This window comes from Narcine bancroftii, chromosome 9 (genome assembly GCF_036971445.1).
Source record: "Narcine bancroftii isolate sNarBan1 chromosome 9, sNarBan1.hap1, whole genome shotgun sequence".
In the NCBI taxonomy this organism is placed as follows: domain Eukaryota; kingdom Metazoa; phylum Chordata; class Chondrichthyes; order Torpediniformes; family Narcinidae; genus Narcine; species Narcine bancroftii.
Window position 1 is genome coordinate 106,824,499 of NC_091477.1, and position 16,227 is coordinate 106,840,725.

The following is a 16,227-nucleotide window of genomic DNA, read 5'->3' on the forward strand; positions in this document are numbered from 1 at the left end:
GTGTCTAATTGTTGAAATCTATGTTCTATCAATCATATATTTTGACATAGTTCCACCACATTGTTCTCCTACAATGCTGTGAAAGGTTGGATTTTTGGAGCTGTAACATATACTACAGGACCCCTATAAATAGACATCATGACACCAATATCATCACGAACTGAAGATGTGGATAAAACAATGTTCCCCTCACTTCATCAAACACAAATGAACGTAATTTTGGAGTTGGACTACAATTATCAGGGAAATACCATCCAACACCAGTGCCAGATTATTTTGCGCCCTCGGCCAGGCTAAGCAGTGGGTCTAATACCTGATGTGACATTCTACGTGCACCATACTACTTCCTTCCTTTGCCTTACCAAACTAATGTCCGTGCTTATAGTGCATTAGTCAGAACTGTGTCATTCATGATGCAGAGCAGGGACATAGCTGGGTTATAATGTTAGGGGGAGCGAGAGCATATAAAAAAAAAAGGTGCCACAACCACACAAATGTTTTGCAACCAGCCTTCACACACTCCCTCACACTGTAGGAGCCTTCCTATTATGTGGATGGGAATGGGTTATTAAATTAAAAGGAGCAGCTTGTTGGCATAATGTCTGTGCAGTCAGTAGGGATGAAGATCGCAACAAGTCACCCAAAGGTTCCATTTTGACTCCAACCCTCTCTGACCAAGTTGACCACAATGGCGACACTGATCTTTACCTTCATCTCAGGTTAACCTGTGATCTCATCCTGGTTTAGATGTCCCTGCCTTGTGGAGCCACCTTGCTGCAACATAAACTGCCCCCTATGGCCAAATAGTCTTTTGTTGAGCAACCCCTGTTAACAAGGGAGGCAACCACTTCAGTGAGTCCCTGCTGTTGCCACGTTAAAGTAAGCCCAAGCACTTTAGGAGGGTCTGTACTGCTGAGGGAACATCGTTAATACTGGGAGAGCACTCCAGAGTATCAGAGAACTGGAAAATAAATTCAGTAATGATTTCTCTGGACTTCGGTACCTCAACGAAGTCATGATGTTGACGGGCTGTGCCTTGAGCCAACTTTATCTTCACACATTGCCTTGTCCATTATCACTGCGTGCCCATCTCTCGCTATTCCTCTTGGCACCCCAGCTCCCTTTCACAGTGCACCATATGCCATATCCAATAACATTTGAACATCCCTTGTAAACGACTTAGGTTTATATATCTGAAAAATTTAATCTCACCATTGTTTTTAATTGGGTGGGAACAACCTGTATTGATCCCCGGATTCCAAAGGGATCCATGGTCGGGAATATTGTTCAACAACCTTCCTCCCTTCATTCTCCTCATCTCTTCTTGGGTGTATTAGTTCCTGCTCTCTTCTCCTCCCATTGCGACTTCAGCAATTATATTTATTGTCACCCCGCCCTAACGGTTCTCAACTGCTTGAAGCACTGCTAATTTCACTGTCGTGCTGTGCCACCCACAGATGGGTTGACCAGGGGAGTGCCCACTTCTCCATGAGTAGTGTACCTGGCCTATGGCTTCTGCCACAATTTGCCCCGATACAGGGCTGGATGGGAGCTCCGGTGTAGGCTGAGGGAATGGTTTGGAGTTGGGAGCTCCAGTTACCGGATGCCCGACTCCGAAGTCCAAACTCCCCCTCCTCTGCAGTCGGTCTACAGGCGCATAATGGAGCTTCTGACTCAGAACCCTCCCCTCGGTATAGTACCACTCATGCACTCTGGAATCTGGAGTGCACGTGTGGTAGGCCAAAGGGACAAAGGAGGATTCAGAGTTGGGTCTCGGGCGTAGGGAGCTCCAGTGAGGGCTGAGGGGAGGGTTCAGTGTCGGGCATTTGGAGCTCCTGGCTCAGATGACAGGATCTCCGGACACTGACTCCAAATTCTCCCCTCGGCCTACCTGAATTGTGAGGCATAATCTGCAAATCAATTTAGTTTGAAAAAAAAACATTTTCTTACAGCTCTCACATCTCAGTTCTCCCTCTCCAATGTTCTGATCAAACATCAATCTCAAATTCCTTTCACGCCTTGTGTTCACGGCGATTCATGCATGTATGGCATGTGATACATACCAGCTGATAGCCCAATCAGCAGGGAGCACACACAAGGAGATGGCAGGGCAGATCAGTGGCACCTTTTTTACTTAACTGTGAGAACACAGCATCTGCAGCAGACACAGTGGTCTCACAGTTGAAAAACATGTGCTGCTTTGTAACAAATGTGACCACTCCCCCAGCACCAACCGCCCCCCTTCCCCCCCAGCTACGCCATTGATGCAGAGGTGCCGGAGCTGTTGGAATCTCTTCAACAGTGACACTCTGAGGTCTGCGTCCTAGGTGGCTGCCTAGTTGGTCTAATGGTAGTGCCGCCCCGATGCTATCTTGTTATTCCCATCAAACTTACTTAATTTATAACTCTTGCTGGAAACAATTACACAATACTTCGATCTCAGCAGATGAGGCTGAACATCAGATTCAGATTTATTGTCAAAGTACATACATGACATCACATACAACCTTGAGATTCCTTTACTCTGCAGAAGTGGCAGTATTACCACTAATTGATCGTGCAAAAAATAAACTGTACACAGCGTAAACATGTAAACAAATAGAAGAACAGTGAACAGATAACAAATTAAACAAATTGATTGCACAATGCAGAGAACACAAAAAGAAAATCAACTAAGTTGTTTATAGGGATCCTGTAGTATATGTTAAGCTCCAAAAATCCAACCTTTCACAGCAATGTAGAAGAACAATGTGGTGGAACTATGAGTCCTTAAATGAGTCTCTGATTGAGTTTGTCATTGAGAAGTTTGATGGGGAGGGGTAGCAGCTGTTCATGAACTTGAAAGTGTGAGTCTTGTGGCACCTGTACCCCTTTCCTGATGAAAGCAGCAAGAACAGAGCATGTGCTGAGTGGTGTGGGTCTTTGATGATTGCTGCTGCTCTCCAACGGCAGCTTTCCCTGTAGATGTACTCAATAGTGGGGAGGGTTTTGCCTGTGATGTCCTGGGCTGTGTCCACTACCTTTTGAAGGGCCTTACGCTCAGGGGAACTGATGTTTTCATACCAGGCTGTGCATCAGCCAGTCAGCACACTTTCCACCACACCTCTGTTGAAATTTGCTAGGGTTTATTGTGTCACATCAAACCTTCGCAAAGTCCTGAGGAAGTAAAGTTGATTGCAGAGATACTTAACCCTCTGACTGACAGAGAAACATTACATCTTAGCTGCCTGAACAATACGCTTCCATTTTGACTCAATGCCATGAGCATTATTTAATGATTCGTTTAATGTCTCCCCTATCCATAAGGATAATTATAATGAGATCATTTCTGAGATCCTCAGTAACCCCCAATGTCAATAAATTATTTCACTGTCAATAAATTATTTCTGAATTGTAAACAAAACAAAATTTGTAGCTGAGGTCACATAACCAATTACATAGTTGGCCAGTTAATATATTTGTACTCATTTTTAATTAAGAAATAAAAGCAGAAGTGAATAGTACATCCCTTCAAGTTCTCTCAGCAAATCAAAGATCATGTTGATATCATGCCTCAAATCCACTTTCTCACCCTATCTGCAATTCCTTGGCATCCAAAATGTATTGATTTCAGCTTTAAATTCATTTGACATTGATCTGAATGTCTGAACTGTGCTCATCTTGATTTTAAAAACAAATGTTAATTTTTTTAATTAAATTTAATTTAATGCTAGAATTAGAGTACCCCTGACTGGGACCAAAACATATTGGGATGGACTGAAAATCAGTTGAAAAACAAGAACCAGAATAGATGCATTTATAATGGGCAGCACAGTTAACATACTAATTAGCACAATGCTATTACAGAGCCAGCGACCTGGGTTCAAATCTACCACTGCTTTTAAGGAGTTTGAACAACCTTCCCCGTGTCCGCGTGGGTTTCCTCCAGATGTTCTGGTTTCCTCCCACATTCCAAAGACGTACAGGGTTAGTAAGTTAAGTGGTCACGTGGATACATTTGGACAGTGCGGATGGGATGGGACTGTTACTGAGCTGCATCTCCAAATTAAAATTGAATTTCAAAGTTTTAAACGTGCAGTTCCACTCTGTTTCATGGGATTTCTGTCTGGGTTCCTTGCTGAAGTATGGCAGTCTAATTGCACAAGTAAGTCTTTGAGAGTAATATAAAGCCATAGCACCCTGAAGAAAGAATAGTACTATTGGGTAAACCTGGCTCAAGTGCTGCATTACAGTGAAGAAAGTTATGCTAGTAGCTATAATGTAACTTGAAATAACTTGAGACTGTTTTCAGTGGTTGGGTAGCATAAAGTAACTGTACTACACACAATTGTTGAACAGTCAAAAATGCCCCCTCAAGAAACAAACATGTGTAAAATCAAAATTCATAACTTTTCTGGTTTCTTAGTTTTGTGTTAAAAATTCACTCAACCCAAAATGATTGAGCTAGCAGGGTGAGTGTAGGCAACTGTATGGCGGCAAAACAGAAATGAGAACCAGAGATGACTAATAAGGCATGCTTAAATTTCTCAGCGTTGTTTAATCTCAACAAGGCTGTAACATGCTTATCAATAACTACTAAACACTGCTTAAAGCCCTTTGGTAGTTTAAAGTGCATGCTATTAAAGTACAGCAGAATGGACACGACAGGGACATTCTACTTCAATAATTTGCCCAATTAAAATTTACAAAGGCCAGATTGTGTTTTAAGTGTAATGTGAAGATGAAAAAGCACATCAGCTTTTGCACTATGGTGATGTGATCTCATTTCTGTGCCGAACCCTAGCACACAACAAAACCCCATGCCTCCAGGCTAATGGTATATCAGAAAATACCTTTGAAGAGAGGGGCTAAAATGGAACAGAGAGGACAGGAGCATCTTTTAAACTGGAGAAAATGCCGCAACTTACTCTTGCTGAAGATTGTTGGTTGAGGAGGACGTGGAGGAGGCTCCTCTGCAAGTGTTAAGAGACAGCATAGAAAGAAAAGGCCATGGTCATTAGCACAATCATACTTCACTGTACCAGTAGACAACTTGCAAAGCATAGGTTTAACCTTTAAACACCCATCTGGCAGGCAAGTACAGAGAAGGATTTACAGGTAACAGTTAGCTCTACAGCTCATCACAAAGCTCTAGCTTCCTAATTTTGAGGCCAAATGTTCAGATTTGCACTGAGTACACTTTCAGCTTTATTGAATTTGCTTTTTCCAACTAGATACTCATTTTTGGACATATTGTTCAGAGGTGGTGCAGGAAAACATTGCCCAAAAACCAGATAGAAGAATAAGACTGATTGTACTTCTGACTCGTGTCTCTGAAATATGACATTTTATAATGGAGAACAAAGAAACGGTAAAGCAATTAAACAATCAGATGACAATAAACTTGACTTGACCACAGAGTTCAAGTTTGGACCCCAGCTATTCACAATATAGATAAATGATATGGATGAGGGAACCACATCTAATATTTCTGAGGACGCTAACAACACATGTGACTGTGATTTAGCGGAAAGCTGCAAATAATTTTCAAGGCAATTTAAACAATTTCTGTTGTTCGGCAAATACTTTAGCAAATTTTATGTAACATTAGTAAATGTGAAATTATTTATTTTTGTAGAAAAACAAAAAGACAAAATAATATTTAAATAGGAAGTGTTGAGCTACAAAACAATATTTACGCCCTTCTACATTATTCACAAAAAAACCAACAAGCAGGTGCATTGGGTAAAATGGTATGTTGGCCTTCATTTGAGAGATTTGAATATCTTTCAACAGTTTTATAGGCCCTTGGCTGGACAGTACTTGAACTATTGAATATAGTTTTCATCTCTTATAAGAAATACAATTTCCTTGCAGTGAAAGGTATGTGGCCAAAGTTCACTAGTTTGATTCCTGGAATGGCAAGATTGTAATACAAGGAGAGATTGGGTTGATGAGGTTGGCACTCACTATAACTTGAAGAATGAGAATGGATGTCATTGAAGAATCCAGAATTGTGACAAGTTAAATAAGGGATGATGCTTTTCCTGCCTTAAGTATGTAGAATGAGGGGTCATGATATCAGGATCTGGGGTAAGATATTTGGGATAAATTGCCAAATAAATGCAAGGAGAAAGCTCAATTTCTAGATGCAAAAGGTATAAATATGTATGGGGAGATCTAAGGAATATGGTATTGAGAGAGGAAATTAAAAAGGAGAGGAGAAACAGAGAGATGGACAGAGAGAGACAGTCTTTGCAACCAAGAATTTGCAAATCCCAAAACAGTTCACCAGCTACACCCAACAATCTTTTTAGAACCTAATCTAGGCATACAACAGAGATGCCTTAAGCAAGCAAATTGGTTAAATGAGAAGGAAAAGGAGCCTTTGAACTCAATCTCAACTCACATCAACTTTCCAAGAAACAATACTGATATTGCTACTTATGGAAAAGTTCAGTGTGAAACCAATTAAATGCACTGCAACATTCACTTAATAAACAATATTAAGAGTAATCTGATACTGTTTTCTTAAAATTACAAGATACTTTAACTAAATAGCAGTCAAATATTTTTGTATTTCAGTATCAGCACCTTATAAAAGCATACACAACATACAACTACATTCAAAAAGTCATTAGAAGAATTAATAATGATTTGTGTAAAAATCATTTTTAGACTCACAATAAATATAATTTCTACAGCTCTGATGCTTTCTTAATGGCTACGAGAGAGCAATCCTTTCATTATAAACATGCTAACTTCCACATTTATCTACCTAAAAATCCAAAGAGAATAAATATGAGATGTTCAGGAAATGCTGCAAGAATTTGTGTGGAAACAATAATCAGGGTAAAAAGAAATAGACACTTGAAGAGTTTTGAGTTATTTAAGAATAAGCAATTTTTAAAAATAATATAACTGTAAAGGTTGCTAAAGGTTAGGAGCTCCAGAGTGGCAGCAGCAAGTGTGCTACTGCTTGCACAGCTCTAGAGGTCATGAATTTGGACATTGTCCTTGATTGTGGGTTTCCAATGGTTATTCCATTTCCCACCCACATCCAAAGATATGCTGAAGGAGTTCATTTCTAACAACTTCTGGCAGAAGAATCAGAAAGGATCGATGAACGCATACAAAAATGGGTTGCAGAGAAATAAAGAGGAAGAACAGCATTAATAGCAATCCCCTAGTCGGCAAAGACCAGTAGGCTGAATGGGTTTCTTCAATGTCATAAGAATATGCGAGAATGAAAATTGATGGTAATGGAAGTGAAAATAATTAAATATTACAAAACAAAATATATAATGATCCCCTGGAAATAAAATTAAATCTCACCATTGCCCAAGGACTTAAAATTTCTATAAGTATATTCATTTCAAACATGCTTCTGTCCAGAAGCCCATCATAGGCATATGACTATTTGACCATATTGTATCCAAATGTTAATACATTAGCCCAGCAAAACCTTAATGTGCCTTTGTTACTTATGCCAAACTCTCTGGCTCTCCATCCCAAAAACTTCCTGAATTCAACTCGCATCTCGCCAGATCTCAGTTCCCTTTCCATGAGGCATGTTTTTCTAGCTGGATACACCGACCCTGAAGAAAGTGTCTGTGCAGTGTCAGACGACCATAAGGTTCTGAGCCGGCTTTGAGAATGCATTATTTTTCATATCTGACCTTAACCTGACATATTCTGATTCAGTCTGACTTTAGCAGGGGTGCCTTGGTTAACTGAACTGACACTAAAAAAAAATAAATAGCAGGGCTAATAGGACATAGAAGGACTGGACTGCTCTATTAAGAAGTGATAAAGAACAATAGGCCAAACTCTCCTCTGTGACTCTTCCGAAGATAACGACATCTTCAGTTCTCAGGTTTAATGCAGAAGCTTAAAAATCTTAAACTTAATTTCAACACGCAGCAATGACCACCATTTCAAACATAAGATTAAAAAAAAGTGTACAGACTTAATGATCATAGATAGAAATGTTATTCACATTGACAAAGCTGATAACCACATCTGAGTTCTATGACAATCCAGAATTATTATTGACAATTGCAATGAATAAAGTAAATAATTTTTTTCCTCATTTTTGAAGTTCTTACTCTTTGATCTTCCTGGTAGCTGTGTTGGCCTGGTTAGCTTCATATCCAGTCCAAGTACGTCCGGCGGATCCATGGGATTACCCAGGTACAATCTACGAGAAGTTAAAACAGATGCCATGCAATATTAAACTATTAACACCCGAGGTTTCAAAATAGCCAAGCAATAAGTTACAGTACAAGCTCCCAATCAAGAAGTAGGATCTGGAAAACTTTATTCCCTGGAGCGTAGAAGAATGAGGGATAATTTTATGGAGATTTTTAAAATTATGAAGGGTACAGACATAGTAAATGTAGGCAGGCTTTTTTCCACTGATACAAGTCAGAGGACATGGGTTAAAGATGAAAGGGGAGAAGTTTAGGAACATTAGGGGAAAAACTTCTTCAGAAAATGGTAGGAGTGTGAAATGAGCTGCCACCTGAAGTGGTTAATATGGGCTCAATTTTAACATTCAAGAAAAATCTGGACAGGTACGTGGATGGGAGGTGTATGGAGGGCTATGGACTGGGTGCAGGTCAGCGGGACTAGGCAAAAAAATAGTTTATCTCAGACTACAAGGGCCGAGGGGCCTGTTTCTGTGCTGTAATCTTTTGTCTCTTTGGCTTGGCTTCGCGGACGAAGATTTATGGAGGGGGTAAAAAGTCCACGTCAGCTGCAGGCTCGTTTGTGGCTGACCAGTCCGATGCGGGACAGGCAGACACGATTGCAGCGGTTGCAAGGGAAAATTGGTTGGTTGGGGTTGGGTGTTGGGTTTTTCCTCCTTTGCCTTTTGTCAGTGAGGTGGGCTCTGCGGTCTTCTTCAAAGGAGGCTGCTGCCCGCCAAACTGTGAGGCGCCAAGATGCACGGTTTGAGGCGTTATCAGCCCTATGAACTGCAGGTTTCCATGTAGGAGAAAGTCAGCAGCTTATAATTTTAGTATTAAAATTGATGACCATGAGGTGTTTTGCTATTTATTTAGCTGGGACATATACATCCAAAATGCAGCTGATCAAAGATTACAACTGCTAAGTACAGTCACTGTGAAGAATTGCTTCTTCTACATTGAGAAATGATGCAAAACTGGAAGACAAGGCATGTACAAGACTGAAGAAGGAAATAATAACCATCCCTGTGTTCAGTAAACAAAAAATCTATGAAAACTTTTGGATGTAATGGTATTTTCTAAATTTAAAAAAAATATACACACATACAGCACGGTACATGCCATTTCGGCCCATGAGCCTGTGCCACCCAACTATACCCGATTGACCTACACCTCTACTATGTTTTTGAACAGTGGGAAGAAACCACAACCCCCCAGGGAAAACCCATACAGGCACAGGGAAAACATAAACTCCTTACAGACAGTGCAGGATTCGAACCCTGGTCCTGATCGCTTGCGCTATAAACGTGTTGCACTAACTGCTACGCCAACCAAGCTGCCCATAAAATATTCAAATGATTAACTTAGAATTTATTTAAAGTCTGTGTGAATGAGGATTAATAGTGGATTGTTGGGCAAATAAGCCAATCAATAATTTTGAAATCTGCCTTCTTGAGAAAGACAAAAACATTATGGAGCTGTTCTGTTATTACAGTTGGTTTCATTTCATTTGTTTTGTAAATTTCACAACAGGATACAACTGTGAAGTACAAGTTTTCCCCTGTGTTAAGGGGAGATTGGTTTCCAATAAAACAGACATTGTGATTTTTCTTTAACGAGATGCTGCATCAACAGCACATGTGGCAAGAAATAAGAGTAGCAAAAATAAACCTAGTATTTACATTTTTCTCCACATAAATTCTACAAGAGCCAATTTTATTTTGTTTCTCAAATTTTTGGGTGGTGATGTGTTTTTGGCAAGGCTGAATTCTCTTTAATCGAATGGCCGTAATTGTATGCGTATGTAGGGGTGGGGGTCACATGTAATAAATTCCAAAAAGAAAAACTCAAACACAGATCAAAAATGCATTCATATATTTTAGTTGTCTAGCAATTCTCAATCTAGAGTTTAACTTTGGGACCTAAATTTAATCCTTTGATTGCCTAATGTGTAATTCAATACAATTCCATAGTGGAAATGTTTATGTTGCACACAACTAATCGGAGATCAGTGGCATTATTGCATTTCTCCGAGATTCCACAAACAAGCCAAAATACAAACATATTAATTTTTACCATTTAACTTTGAAACAAAGTAATATTTGTTATAATAGCTAATGACTGTGAATAAGGTGAATTATTTTGATATATTTAGTATCTGCATTTCACTGTGTTTTGGGCAGCTGGGGGATCTTTTAAAATAGAAAGGGCATGAATTCAAAGGTAATTTCTCCTTCAGATCATTAATAAAATTGGAACTCCCAGTGATGACAGGATTGTAAAAATTCATTGCATGCATTCACACATGAAAACCTATGGGCAAAATAGGAGATCCTGCCAAAGCCATAACTCAGACATGAAAAAGGGCAGAATAGTGCAACATTAAAGCCACACAATGACACGTGCAAGATTTAGTTGTAAAGGACAACAATGTTTTGTTCTGGATTGCAAGTGTAAAATTATACAAATAAATTCCCAAACAGGGTGTATATTAAAGGAAAATGAAACTGAGTTTTATGTATACATACACTTAAACTATTCAGTGGAGTAAGCCATTATCTGGCTTGTATTCAAAGTCCTACATACTCATCTATTTTGTCAGGAAAGCCCCAGCAACGCTCAAGTTTGGTATCACCATGCCCTGTGTGAATAAAGCTGTTCTTGAGTGGATGGCTGATGTCATGGGCTGAAAGGCCTGCGACGGATGTCACTGTATTTCGTGGGAACTGTCCCACCTTCAGTGTGCGCTTGTTCTGACCTCTCCACCAATAATTTTCAGCCCTGTAAAAAGGGAGGCAAAAAATGTTCATTAAAATTCTAGGACCCCAAAGGAAGACAGTTTTGGTTAAAAAAAAACCTTTTCATAAGTTGGGTTGTTTATGTAAAGTCAAGCTAGCGAGCAAATAACTTGAGAACTGTTGTAGAATTAGTAATTATGCTCAGCTAGTGAAATTGCATTCATGTGATCATGTGACTAATTAATTGACATTAACCCTTGTTTAACATCATGTTACTATAGGATATACATGCTGCAAACTTGGTACCTTGAAGAACTAAATATGTTTATATTACAAGTGTATTCTTTATACACCAACAGAAGGTGAAGTTGGGTTTAAGATTCATACAACAGTGGCAGCAAATTTAATTGAGCTCCTTCTAATTCACAATCTATGCTGTTAAATCCATTTATTTTCTGGATCAGGATGTATTGGTACTAGCCTCCATTCAAACTTGACCCACAGTTGAATTCTAATGACTACCCAATACGAGAAAGAAAGTCTCTAAAGTACAATCAGCCTTGAAAAAACAACTTCCTCTGAAGTCCCAATCCTGTCGTGGTTAAACTGAAAGTAGGTATATTTGCAGCTGGGCTGGGGCAGGGATTTTTTCCATTTTGTGAAGGGAAAGGAGGTGATGGGAAGACAGAGTCAGTCCAAGTCACCAGCAAACAGTTCAGTGGTTCTCAACCTTTTTCTTTCCACTTACATACAACTTTAAGCATTCCATATGCCATAGGTGCTCTGTGATTAGTAAGGGACTGCTTAAAGTGGTATGTAGGTGGAAAGAAAAAGATTGAAAACCGCAGTTTTAATCGTTGACTCGTTTTGTGCACAGTTTCATAACTCTAAATGAAATGGGCCAATGACAATTTTTCTCAAGCAAAATATTTCAGTAACAATTGGGTCCAGAGCTTTGACTCTCACGCTTCCCTTCCCACTCACATACCACCTTAATCAATCCCTTACTAATCACAAAGTACTGATAGCATAGGGATTACTTAAAGTGGTATGTGAGTGGAAAGAAAAAGGTTGAGAACCACTGGTGTAGTTTCTTCATATTCAAATCACTCTAGCTTCTATGTACAATGCAATCAAAATAGTTGATATAAAAGAACCTTGGTGAGGGATCTTTACATTTCATGAAATAATTAGTTTTGAGAGATAAAATCAATGTTGACGCAAGAACACTGTGTAAGCTTAGTTTCTGAGTATATTCAATATATTTTTGGATATTAAGAAATCAAGGGGATATTGGACTTGCACAAGAAAGTGGCACCGAGCTAAAAGATGAGTTCCAATTTTATTAAATGATTCAATAGATTTAAGAGGCTGAATGGTCAATTCCTGCTCCTATTTTATGTCATTGACTCTAATGGAATAGCTTGCCTCAAGGTGTTTCTGATTCAGGAGTACAAATCTTCAATGCAATTGCCAAGGCACTGCATGATCCTAAGGGTTTTTTTTGTAAGTGATGCCCTCAGATGTTCCTTGATTTTAGGAAGAAAGAATCAAATTGGATTAAGACTTGCTTCTACAAATCCAGAGATCTTGGTAAAAATGCTGAGGTGCACCATTCACCTGGCATTTCTGGTAGAAGTGGATTGCAAATGCTTTATTTACATTATTGACAGTTTGGGATCCTCCTTCTCCAGTCAGCTGCTTAATTGGTATCGCCAATATGTCTGAATGCATTCTGACCTATTGGCTGGAGGATTATTTCTGTGTGCCCATGACATTATTACATTTGCTGTTCAGTATTTATTCCACTTGATGTTGCAGTTTCACCACTTTGTCATCTTATTTTGGGTTTATCTAGTACTCTCTCAGGCATATCCAGCTACATTGCTTTAATACACCAATTGACCTTCAAACTTTGGAGGGTGGAAGCAATCCAAAGCATCCGGAAGAAACCCATGAAGACACGGGGATAACATAGAAACTCCTTTCAGACAGTGCCAGATTTAAACTCAAGTCTCAGGTGCTGCAAGAGGACTGCATTAACCACTGTGCTAACTGTGCTGTCTAAGACTGAATTGAGTTGGTCCCCAGCTTGATTGCAAAGCTATGAGTGCTGCTATTGGACCAAGACATTAAAGATGGTGGCGAAGCCCAACTGTGGAATATTTATGGTCCCAAGTTCCTAATGCATGTTCAGTTTTGATCACCAAGGTATGCTTTCAATTTATACATTTAGCAAAATGAAACAATCACATAACATCTTAAACTTTAGCTCTTGGATGTTTGAGAAAAGATCTTTGAAACGTGGACTAGTCTGAGATGGATCGTGTTCTGTTGAAATTCACAGTTTCTTTATTGACATTATCAAACTCCTGAAAGAACCTCAAATTATTAAAATATTGTTTTCTTTACTCCATACCAATCGATATTTTCCTGTAACTCTGTGCTTTGTACTGTGTCTTACTTGTTTTAGTAGGTATGAGATGCCTACTGGTCTGCTCGCAAAACAACTTCTATCACTACATTTTGATCCATGGCAATAAACCTGAACGAAATTTGGTGCAAATATCAAAGTTGGGCCATCCATCTAATTTCATTCTTAGTCTGTTGGTATGTCGCATTGCTACTAACAGAAATTTATGAATAATGCATTTTCCCAGTTCACTCACTCCCTCTAAAGTTCTGTTTAGGGTTTTTGCACAAAAACTAAACTATCTGGGTTCATTGTGAGTGTGAGCTAGCTTTGTTGAATTGGACTTTGCATTGCCTATCAGATACAATGGCTTTAACCTTCACACTTCAGGGTGAGTATTATATGTCATGAATCAAGGGAAAATGTATTATATTCCACAATGGAGAGGAAATCTCCATTTTATAAGCAAATATGGAATAGTACTTGAAGGAATCCCCTCGGACCTGAGGGAAGGATAGAGCCAGAAGAAATGCAAATAGAAGTGCACAACACAGTTTTCCTAATATACTACAAATCAAAATGTGCCTTGTTCTCACAATGATTTACAAGACTAATAATACTTTCATTGGGTGAACACAGACTTGTGTTTGACATCATCCTTGGGTTGAAATGGCACCCATATGCCAATAAACTATGAATGGTACGTGCAAGCCCAGAATTCAAATTCAATCCTTCAGTCATTCAATTTCTTTTTTCTAATAATGACCACTGGTCTAGCAACATGAGGAATAAGGAGGCAGAGCTAAAATTAACAATTTCTCCTCTCCTCTCCGCTTATGAATTGTTCTGAAATAACCTTTTGCTTTTACTATGCCCTGCTATCTTACAATGGTTAAATTAACAGATCTGAACACAAGTCAACATGTCCAAGTTTATTACCTCACTGTAGAAAAAGCTTAAGCTAATAACTTTCACCCGAGACAAAACCAAACACAGTACAACTCTGCTAATCAGGCTTGCTTTGGACTTTGGAGATTCCAGTTGTGCAGATTTTCTGGAACCAGGGCCAGGTACATTATAGAGGTCACAGGAATCCGCACTGGATGAGTTGGAGCCAAATGATTCGGTTTTCCAAACAACTGGATAACTACTCTTAGATCTGAATGACAACAAATACTATCTTTTAGTTTCTCCATTTAAGCTGTTGCTGTGTACTTGTTTACAGACTTACTTCCAGCAAATTGTTTCCAGAAATCCAATGCACAATGAATAGGGATAAATTCTGTGAGATGCAGCAGTAAATAAAGCAACTGCACTCATTTTATTTGTATCTGTCTGCATTGCAATCCTTTATGAAGGGAAGCTGGATCCACCTGAAATGTCAACAATTCCTTTCCCCAAACAGATGCAGTAGTTTTTATTTTTGGCAAATAATCCATTTTGATCTTACTTCAGTTGGAGAGTGATATCATTTATTCCATTAATCGACCACAAAGATAACTGGTCACTCACTGCAATACTGTTTTTCTTTCAGAAAGCAGCTTCACGACTAAAGATTTCCTTAATGACATAGTGTGATCATTGCTGGCTACAGATATCAGAGACTGGCTTTTATCCTCATAATCTAAATAATATCCTTCATGGGGGATGTGCACCATTCATGTTTGTGGCCTGATGCACTGGCCAAAGCATGGTGCATACACTGGATAACATTTGAGATTGGCAGAGCATTGAATGGTTAGTGGAAACTCTCACAGGGATCAGCTAACATAAGAAACAGCACACTATTTAGAAACTGTATACCTCAACCTTGAATCATTTTGCAACATGCCAGAGTTACACAAGTGGAAAATTACTCATGGGTGGGTGGATAGAGATCAGAGCCAAGTTTAAATGAACAACCCTAGTCAAAAAATCCAATTCTGGTTGCATGGACATACAAGTATGTACTGAAAGCTACTTACTGTTTATTGGAGCTATCAAATTCAATTAAAACAGAAAAAAATGTCCTCTTTTATCTCAGTTTCCATCCATAATCTAACAGTGTGGAATGTTCAGACTGCACTTTCATCTTATGAGGGGCAAAGCTTCTTCCAATGACCAATCCTCACCTTTTTCTTAAACTCTTGATTTTTATTGTAGTACACTTTCACAAGTGTTAGGCATTGTTTCATAACACTGCACACACCTAGCCACTTCTTATGTGTACCTGGATATTACATTTGGCATAGAAGCATAATCAAATCCTTTCCAGATCCAATTTCCAAGCACGTCATGCAGGACTTAATGAGATCCAACTCAACATAGTAAAACTGAATGAGAGCATTAATTTTCAAAAGGCTTAATTTTTCTCAACCTCATTCAGTTGAGTCAGTGAAGACCAAATGTCAAATCTTTGACTGGAGGTCAGTGTTACTCAGTCCCAAATTAATTTTACACATTTACAAAATTAGATTGGTGGGGATCTTTCAGCATTGGGGCAAATCAAGCAGACGGTAAATGGAAGTTCCCTTTAAACCAGGTAAGCAATGCCTGCACTTATGTGAACCTAGTTATCTGGTCTGCTCCATCAAACCACTGGACATTCTGAGTTTCTCCAGTACCTTTCCACTAGAAAGCACTTCTATGAACCAATGCCTGGCTGACCTCTTAAAAAGTCAGAGGTCCCGTCTACAGTATTTGAATGGAGATTTCTAACCTACAGGTTAGAAGACACATCTTTATTTTTCACTTTTTAATTGTTTCTAGGTGGTTTAAATGTGTTTTTAGGAACATTTGCTCTTTTATTTTTAAAAAAATTATTTTTATTTTAAAGACAACAATTTAAAAATATTTTAATTTCTGAATACCAAAGATATTTACTAACAATTAAAAATGCCTCCCAACTATGTTGTGAGGCAAGATCCTC

At 38.9% G+C, this 16,227-nt stretch overlaps 1 protein-coding gene across 9 annotated transcripts in view; it reads right to left on the minus strand.

Moving 5' to 3' along the window:
- tnk2b (tyrosine kinase, non-receptor, 2b) overlaps positions 1 to 16,227 on the minus strand; it is a 192,678-nt gene that overhangs the window by 29,765 nt on the left and 146,686 nt on the right. For 7 of the 9 annotated variants that reach the window (XM_069897197.1, XM_069897195.1, XM_069897196.1 and 4 more), the window contains 3 exons: positions 10,755 to 10,949; positions 8,088 to 8,179; positions 4,908 to 4,952 (listed from right to left, as the gene is read on the minus strand). In XM_069897197.1, coding sequence (XP_069753298.1) covers positions 4,908 to 4,952; positions 8,088 to 8,179; positions 10,755 to 10,949 — 332 coding nt within the window. The remainder of the gene's footprint in view (positions 1 to 4,907; positions 4,953 to 8,087; positions 8,180 to 10,754; positions 10,950 to 16,227) is intronic. The other 2 variants (XM_069897199.1, XM_069897194.1) reach the window with 1 other exon arrangement.